At 33.9% G+C, this 10088-nt stretch overlaps 1 protein-coding gene across 1 annotated transcript; it reads left to right on the forward strand.

Annotated features, from left to right (window-relative positions):
- The first annotated feature begins 4851 nt into the window (after window positions 1-4851).
- LOC120253523 (leucine-rich repeat receptor-like serine/threonine-protein kinase BAM3) lies at window positions 4852-8966 on the forward strand. The gene is made up of 2 exons (XM_039261856.1): window positions 4852-7547; window positions 8482-8966. Exons 1-2 carry the CDS (start codon window positions 4922-4924, stop codon window positions 8820-8822), a joined length of 2967 nt encoding a protein of 988 aa, XP_039117790.1. The 5' UTR covers window positions 4852-4921; the 3' UTR covers window positions 8823-8966.
- Window positions 8967-10088: the final 1122 nt, after the last annotated feature.

Below are 10088 nucleotides of genomic sequence, written 5' to 3' on the forward strand. Positions count from 1 at the left end.
GGATTGATAATATCACATCATAACCATGATATAAGAATTCAAGTGGAAAGCCTGATAACTAAAAATATTATTATTTTTAAATAAAATAAAAAATTTTGTCCATTGTTCACTTCTTCAAATATTGTTCACTGTCGCTAGTTGACGTACTACTAATAATCATTATTAATAGACATCGACTACCGGTGACCATGTCGATAGACCATTGGTATTATTTAGGTACATACAATGATGAGTCACTAACCACCATCAACTACCATGAGTCGGTGACTAACACCATCCCACCACCACAATCCTACTATTAAAATAGTATAAAGTGTATTATAATAATTTTGTTATTTTCACCCCACTCATATTTTATTTTATTTATTGAATATTAAATATGGAACATTAAATATAGAACAACACAAGCATTTATGTTATATTTCAGTTATTTGTACTGTATTATATTGCTTATACTATACTTATATCTTAATCAAACTGACACAAGAAACATGGTTTCATTATTTATAATACTGTTATGATATTAAATAGATTTTTAAAAATTTTATTTTTTATGAATGCACGTTATTATAATCATCATTGATGCTAGAATCTAAACCATTGAAACCAGTAAATGCGATCCATATATTGTTGACCATTTTTATAATTGCAAATTTTGGCATTAATGCATGATATAAAATTTCTCTATTTATCTTATATAATTTATTTTATTCATAATAATGATTGTTAACCAGTGAATTAAAAAATATTGTTAACAATAATTATGGGTGATTTTTAAAGTAAGCCATTAAATTTTTGGTCCATTAGCCCTTTAGTAACTTCAATTTGTATCCTCTTTTAATTTGATTTTATTAAGTAATCAATCCCTTACATGGCAGTTGAAAAATTTGAGTCAGCCTTCCCAACTTTAATTTGATATGTCCACCATCACATGCCATAACAGTGTCATCTTCTTCCTCTTTTGAGATTAGTTGATTTACTCCTCTCTTTATCTTAATGACTGTATAAACAGGACAAACATAGAGAGTAGTCCCTTTAAAAACAAAGAAAAACTCAGAAAAATATATTAGAAAAGCATGAGATTTTCTTATCGATGGAGGAATTCATAGTCAACTTTACTCCAAATTCTGGAAGATAAAATCACCTAGTAAAATAAACTTTATTACATTGGTTTGCACTGGAGACGATAAAATTTTTGACTCTTGAGAATCTTTTTAAAAAAGGTTGTAATCCAAATGCCACTGACACATGTATACTATGTCATAACAACTCAGAAACAGTGGACCACCTTTTCATTGACTGTATTTTCTCAGAAAGAATCTGGTCCTACTTCAAATGTTTATTAGATATTGATACTCTTCCATCCTCTATTTCTAATATCTGGACCATTTAGATCCCCTCTTTGAATCCTACTTCCAGGGGTATCTGGGATCTCTGTTCTAGAGCCATCTTCTGGAATATTTGGCTAGAACACAACAACCGTTTTTTTTAATCAAATTCAGTCTCCCATTTTTTCTACTCTCTACCAAACAGCTAATTTGCTTCTCTTGGATTTTCTGCAGTCACGAGGCCCATCAACGAGAACCCTCCGATCGTCGTTCGGAGGATTAAAGCAGCTCCCTTAACTTCCACGAGCTCTAGATCAACCGATCCCTACTGGAGATTCGGTGCACATCTCTCAGTCGGGAGTAATCCACTCCGTTGTTCACGGACAGTCTCGTGTCTCTCGATATGGTTTGACTTTGCCACCCCGGCTTGTTATCTTTTCTCTCCTTGTCTTTTCTGATTTTTCTTTCAGTTCTAATTTGTTTTCCTCATCCCTGGTGAGGAAAAGCAGATCTTCTATTTTCTTATGTCCCGGTACTTTAATTTTTTTCTTTTCGTACTTTTGTGTTCTCTATTACCTCTCTCTTTTTAATAAAGTTGTGGTTTATCCACTTTATTCAAAAAGACATGAGATTAGAAAATAAGAAAGCATGGAGGAATTCATATATATTTTCATAGAATATATATATATATATATATATATATGGAGGATATATCATATATATATATATATATGATTAGTGAAAAGAGTTTTTGTTAGAATTTTTAGCTCGGTTTTATTGATTTGCATTTTATGACGAATTTCACCGTATTATTTTGTTTATTTATTTAATTAAATCAATAGTTAATTCATTTGATTTAAAAATAAAAATTTAGAGTAATAATATTTTTACAAATAGATTTCTAATATGTTTTTACAGAATGAGGTGGATGTTAAAGTTGACATCGATCGAGCATCCACGTTATTATATCGTTATCTCTTTTTTTATAAAAAAAACTAATTTCTCTTTATTATTTAAATTCTAAATTTAAATATTTAATCGTAAATAATAAACCGAAGACTTCTTCCCTAGGGGGTTCGTGATTTCTGAGTTTAGGCGTTATAGGGTTTTTAGGGCGTAGAATTTTTAGGGTTTAGTATTTATTATTTAGGGTTTAAAGGGTTTGAGATTTTTAGGTATAGATTTTTAGATATAGTTTTATATATATATATTTTTTAATTTTAAGAATTTAAGGATTTTTAAAGTTTAAATTTGAAGTTTATATAAAAAATAATGACGCGGATGAGGATGTGGATGATAAGTTTGGCATCCACATCATTCGGGAAACTAAATCTATTTGATAAAAATAGCATCATTTGTTATCAAGGTAGACAAAGAACACAAAAATATACAGATAAATGTCCACTATAATGAATAAAGATAAAAGAAATGGCACAACAATCCCCAAAACTAAGGTAGAGAAATCCTCCTTCAAGATAGCTATCCAAAATCTTCCCAAATGCTCTAACTTGTGTTGGTTAAAGGCACACTCTTCATAGAGTCATACAATGCCCATTATTGATGCAGGAGAAAGTCGAGGCTTCTCTTTGTGATGCTGATATAGTCCTCCAGTTTCATCCTCTTTTGCATAGAGGCTGATGGGTATGATAGTACACTAATTACAATAGTTTACTGTATTTATAGCTGATTCACAGATTTAACCTTAAGTCGGCTTATTCACAATTCAAGTAACAACCTATTGCACTATGCAGAGTTGTTGCATGGACCTTAATAAATAATTATTTTATCATTCTCTTTTTGTTTTTATTTATTTATTTTTGTTTTTGGTAAAATTTGAACAAATGAAAGTGTACCGGTCAAACAATGTCTTTTTTGTAGGGCCTTCTCAGACTCATTGAAATTCATGACAATTGACCAAACATTGAACAATTTGAAGAAGAATCTAATCTTTTAATTGTTGTAGGCCAAGTCTGATTAAAGAGAACAAGAAGAGTGAACCTCATTAGAAATTGTGCTTATTCAAATGATTCTAAGAACTCAGTTTGTAATTGTTCCTGTGATGCATATATTTGAGAGAAATAAAAAGTGTAATCTCTTTTTATAGAAGACAACAAATTATTTTAATCAATTGATTATCATAGAAATGGCTTTCTTTCAAGCAATTATAACAAAACAAAGCCGGCATTTTGGCCAATTGAAGTTACTGCATCTGCCTTTTCATTCTTGTAATTTTAAAGCTACACAATGTTCTCTCCTAAGATATCAGTATTTTCTTATGTCTTGTAGTTTTAGAGACACACATTGTCATGTTTTGGTTAAATAATTTTTGTCTCATTAGTATTTATAAATTTATGTCAAGGGTCATTTTTGATGCTGATAAAGTCATATTTTTTCAGAAATAAAACATCAGGAGATTAAAATCTATCCATTAGAGTCATCGATTAAACCAATTGTCATATTTTTCTCATTGAAGAGATCAGTAACTGTTATACATCAAGGACTCTGCAAACAATGTCAAATGCCAGAGATGCATAATCTTCAAGACCGAAGACTGATTTCTGCAAAGCAAAGACATTGCTTTTTTTTTTTTCTGTCCATAATGTCTGGTTTTTGATACCGAAACACAAGGCTTTCTTTCTTTCTTATAAGCAGCTTTATTCATTTGTTTCACTGCAATCTAATAAATTCATCTCTCATAACACCTTCCTGTCTCTTTCCCTTCTTTTTCGCTAGAATGAATTTGGCATGACTTTAGAATGGGTCCTATTTTTGTAGGGATGTTTATACCTCTTCTTTACAGCAAAAGTAGTCCTCATTGTCTAAAGAAAATCTCTGCATGAATTCATACTAAAGCAAAAGGTTTGAAAGGGATAAGCTTGAGTGCATTCTTTTAAATCCACTCATTCTTTGGTTTCTTTTTATCTTTTGATCAATCCAATTCATATATTTGCATGCACTTTAAAAGAGATTTTTTTTTTTACCGTGTATCTCTCCAAGTGGTATATCATCGATAATTATAGTATCATCATCACTGCAGATAAACCTGTACTACTACTTTCGATTATATAAAAATACAAAAACTGCCCAATGCTTTAGCACATTGCAGGCTAGTACTTCTATCTGCAATTACTGATTCATTAAAGGTTAGATACACCCAAAAAATATTGTTTTTCTGCAGAATGTTTACAATTCTTTTCTGCAATTTCTGATTAAATGAAGTATAAATAAAATAAACAGAAAAAAAATAAAATAAAAGGGGAAAATGTTGGCAATGGTGGCCCCCTCAAAGAATCAAACATAGAATTGATTGTGTCTTTGTAGTGATTTGTATAGGAATTGAACAAAAGCGGGAGATGACTGTACATTCAAAGAGGATTCATCAGGCTTACATTTTTCTGATCAAATGGTCCACTGCTCCCACTTTAGTTTCACTCAAGAGCTTTTTGCTTTTTCCTTCTCAAAAGAAGAGAAAGGAATAACACCACAAGACCCACCCACCCTCACACACACACACACACACACACAACCTTCTCCTTCTTCTCCTCCTCTATAACCTTCACCTCAACATCCTCTTCCATTCTTCAATCTCATCAATGGCTTTCTCTAATAATACCATCTTTTTACCGATCATTTTCATCCTATTCCTCAACACTTGTCCTACCACTGCACTACATTCATCTCTAACAAAACAAGCATCCATTCTAGTCTTATTCAAGCAGTATCTCCACACTCCAAACTCTATCCTCAAGACTTGGAACATAGCAAATGCTCCATCTCTATGTTCTTGGACCGGTGTTCGCTGTGATGAATCAACAAAGACTACAGTAGTTTCTCTAGACATATCCAACTTGAATATAACTGGTATCATTTCCCCGGCAATCTCCGAGCTCAACAGCCTTACTTATCTCTCCGTCGCCGGCAATTTACTCTCCGGTGAGTTCCCAAGCAGCATTGCTAATCTTCAAAGCTTGAGACATCTCAACATATCTAACAACCAGTTCAATGGTACACTTTCTTGGAACTTCTCTTCCATGCTCAACTTGGAAGTTTTAGACACTTACAACAACAATCTATATGGAACACTTCCTATGAATCTCACTCAACTGCCAAAACTCCGGCATTTAGACCTCGGAGGCAACTACTTCTCTGGTGAGATTCCGTCGAGCTATGGCCAGTTTAGATCGGTAAGCTATTTATCGCTTGCCGGCAATGACTTAGGTGGATACATTCCCCTGGAGATCGGAAACCTCACCACATTGAAGCAGTTATACTTAGGCTACTACAATAAGTTCGAAGGCGGGATTCCGGTGGAGTTGAAGAACTTGTTTAATCTCATTCATCTTGATCTGTCTAGCTGTGGATTACGAGGAAAGATACCTCCTGAATTCGGTGATCTTCTGAAACTAGACACTCTCTTCTTACAATTCAATCAGCTAACTGGTGTTATTCCTCCTCAACTTGGAAACTTAAGCAGTTTGAGGTTTCTCGATCTTTCAAACAATGTGCTTACCGGAGAAATTCCCCGAGAATTCTCCAAGCTCAGAAACTTAACTTTGTTGCATCTCTTCATCAACCGATTTCACGGTGAGATACCGAAGTTTATCGCTGATTTGCCTAACTTGGCTGTACTAATGCTATGGCAGAACAACTTCACCGGCATTATCCCCCCGGAGCTTGGAAGCAATGGGTTACTAAAAGAGCTTGATTTATCGACGAACAAGCTCACCGGTGTAATCCCGAAAGCTCTCTGCTATGGAAGGAAGCTTGAGAAGCTCATTCTTCTCAACAACTTCCTTTTCGGTCCCTTGCCTGATGATCTTGGACAATGCACTACTCTATGGAGAGTTCGAATGGGTCAGAATTACTTAACAGGATCGATTCCTCCTGGTTTTCTTTATCTTCCTGAGTTGTTACTTATGGAGTTGCAGAACAATTATCTCACTGGAAAGATCACCGATGAACCGATGAAAAAACCTGTGAAGCTAGGCCAGATGAATCTGTCTAATAACCGATTGTTCGGTCAGCTTCCGGCCTCTATAGGAAACTTCTCGGCGTTGCAGATTCTTTCACTCAATGGCAACCAATTCACAGGAGAGATTCCTTCTCAATTAGGCCAATTGAAACAGGCCTTGAAGATTGATTTGAGTAGGAACAACTTCACTGGGAGAGTTCCTCAAGAGATTGGAGATTGTTCATTGCTCACTTATTTGGATTTGAGCCAGAATCAGCTCAATGGTCCACTACCAACTCAGCTGTCTCAAATCAGGATCCTGAATTACCTCAATGTGTCTTGGAATCACTTGAATGAGAGCATTCCAAGAGAGATTGGAAGCATGAAGAGTCTCACTTCTGTTGATTTCTCACACAACGAATTCTCGGGGAGGATACCAGAGACAGGGCAGTTTGCTTACTTCAATGCATCGTCTTTTGTCGCTAATCCTCAGCTCTGTGGTTCACTTTCGAATCCGTGCAACCTCTCAGCAGCTTCTACATTCATACCAGAACAAAAACATGGAGTGAAGTCTCAACTCCCTGGAAAATTTAAGCTTCTTTTCGCTCTTGGATTGCTAACATGCTCACTGGTTTTCGCTACGACAGTTGTGATCAAGACAAGATCAATGATGAAGAGAAACTCAGAGTCATGGAAACTGACTGCATTCCAAAAACTTGATTTCGCGAGTGATGACATTGTCGAATGCCTGAAAGAGAACTCAATTATAGGCAGAGGAGGAGCCGGAATTGTTTATCGAGGCACAATGCCGAACGGTGAGCAAGTGGCAGTGAAGAGGTTGCTAGGAATAACCAAAGGTTCATCTCATGACAATGGCTTCTCTGCTGAAATTCAAACACTGGGAAAGATCAGGCACAGAAACATTGTCAGATTGCTTGCATTTTGCTCAAACAAAGACACTAAACTTTTGGTTTATGAGTACATGCCAAATGGGAGTTTAGGAGAAGTGTTGCATGGCAAGAGAGGTGCATATCTCAATTGGGGAACAAGATTGAAGATTGCCATTGAAGCTGCAAGAGGATTGTGTTATTTGCACCATGATTGCAGTCCTTTGATTCTTCACAGAGATGTGAAATCTAATAACATTTTGCTTGATGCTGAGTATGAGGCTCATGTTGCAGACTTTGGATTGGCTAAGTTCTTGAGAGATACCGGCACTTCTGAATGCATGTCTGCTATTGCTGGTTCTTATGGATACATTGCTCCAGGTCAGTATCATTCTCAGTTTCTTCCTTTCTTTGTTTTTTTCTTCTGCAAATCACAGAATTCTTTAGTTCAATTCTTTAATTCTGATATTGATCTGCTGAAGTGATTTACTTATTTTTTTTTTCCTGCATATTTTCTATGTTTTTCATTTGAATTCAGAACCTTCTTTGCATGGTTTTCATGTTCATTCCAATTACCTATTTGTGCTTCTGATATTAAAAACTAAGCATTTGAATCCTTATAAAAGTCAGTTGTATAAAAAAACAAAAGAAAAGGAGAAAAAGTTGAGGGGTTTTTCATAAAAAAATAGTCAATAGAATTAGAAAACAAAAAAAGAAGGGAATAGCTTTATATCTAATGTGATCTTTTAAATCTCTCCCTTTAACTTTAGTTCATTCTTTAAAAGACTAGTAATCAGTTCAACATTGGAAACCCCCTATTCCCAGATTCCAACACACTGTCTCTTAGGAATCCTGATTGGGATCCATGCTTTATTTTTCCCTTTCTCCATGCCCAAGACCAAAACCATATCCATGCTTATAAAGTTTGAGACATATATTCCATGCTCACCCATCTTTGGGAACTCCCACTGTTCTCAATTCCCATTTTACCCTTACAAGAACAACTGAGATCATGTCTATTTCTGTCTTTTTATTGTTCCATCTTCCAAAGATGGGTTTGATTCAACTTGAAAGTTCTTTCTTTTAGTTATTTATTATATTTTAGTCCATAATTAAGTTTACTGCTTCAGCACACTTTTATTTTATCAATATTATGATAATAAGTTAATTGTTATTTATAATAGAGTACAATAATAACTCTGATCCTATATTAATTAGATCTAAATATATAAGTTTGATTTCTTATTTTATTTTATATAATATGTTTGATTTGCATCTATTAAAAATTAATTATTTGTTTAATTGATATGAACAGAGTACGCGTACACATTAAAAGTGGATGAGAAGAGCGATGTATATAGTTTCGGAGTGGTGTTGTTGGAGTTGATAACAGGGAAGAAACCAGTGGGAGACTTTGGAGAGGAAGGAGTGGACATAGTGCAATGGGCAAGGATGAGCACAAATTGGAGCAAGGAAGGAGTGGTGAGAATAATGGACCCAAGACTAGTGAATGTCCCAATGGAGGAGGCCATGCAAGTGTTCTTTGTGGGGATGCTTTGTGTGCAGGAGCACAGTGTGGAAAGACCTACCATGAGAGAAGTGGTCCAAATGCTTGAGCAAGCCAAGAAGACTGACATCTTTCAATCCATTCCTTGATCATCAATCAATTCACACCAATCATCCTTTGTGTTTCTTTATTCATAGGGTTTTGTTGTTGTTGTAGATTGGGATTTGACCCTTTTTTTTATTTTTATTTTTTGTTTGCGTGAGTTGTTGGCAGGGTTGTTATGTTTTGTATTCTCTATTTTGTTATTTTATATATATGTGTTTTTGTATTTGGGTTGTTCTATAAGAAGAAAATCTCGATTTTCAATGTTTGATGCAAATTAAACATTTTGAATTTTTGAACTTCAAAACCTTTGGAAAGAAAAATTTAAATTATATATTTGAAATTTAAATTTATTAAGTATCCACTAAGAAAATAGCAGTGTGTGGCAATTTATTTATTTATTTTACAAATATAATAACCGTTATTAGGCAATTTATTTATAAATTTATTTATTTTACAAATACGATAACCGCTATTAGTCAAAGAGACGTGTGTATAGATTGAGAATTGAAGAGTGTGAGTTACAAGCTCAAACCGACACCAGAAATCTATTATCACCACTGGATCCACCAAGACTTAAACTCAAAACAGTTAAACGTCTCACACACTCGTTCCGAACATCCTGTGATTTTTTATATTCCTCGAAAGACAGAGGTCCAAAGTTCAAATATGTGGATTGCCATATTTATATAAAAACAATATTAAATTAATTATGTTATGACAACTGATATTTGAATATATATATATATATATATATTTGCTGATTTTCTCCTTCCGTCTAGGTTGCTATGAAAAACTAAATAATGTTTTTATTTTTTATTTTATATTAGTCCAATTTTTAAGTTTTGAGGTAAAAGAAAAGGTAAATTTCCAATTATTATATGGTAATTAATTTATTAATAATCTCTAAATCACTACCTCACATTAGAATGATGATAAGTCATTACTCTGCCAAATGCCGGGATGACAATCGGGCCCATGCCTAATAAGTACCCACAAAAAATATCCATGAGAGATAGGGTAAATACCCGCTTGATGGGTTTGGATATGAGTAAATGACAGTAAAATTGTATATGTATGGATATAGGTATGAATATTAGTATAGATACTAAATATATGAGTATTATAGTACCCATACCCATTTACACGCACACTATATATGTATATAATTATATATAGATGTGTGTGTTTTATTTATTTTTTATTTAATTAAAATAAACATATTATATTAAGAATCCTGGAAGATGTTTCGAATTTGTAAGTAAAAAAAAGCCAAATCATTTTATTGTGTTTTCACTTCCACTTTTCTCTTT

The sequence above is a fragment of the Dioscorea cayenensis genome, unplaced genomic scaffold (assembly GCF_009730915.1).
Source record: "Dioscorea cayenensis subsp. rotundata cultivar TDr96_F1 unplaced genomic scaffold, TDr96_F1_v2_PseudoChromosome.rev07_lg8_w22 25.fasta BLBR01000112.1, whole genome shotgun sequence".
In the NCBI taxonomy this organism is placed as follows: Eukaryota; Viridiplantae; Streptophyta; class Magnoliopsida; order Dioscoreales; family Dioscoreaceae; genus Dioscorea; species Dioscorea cayenensis.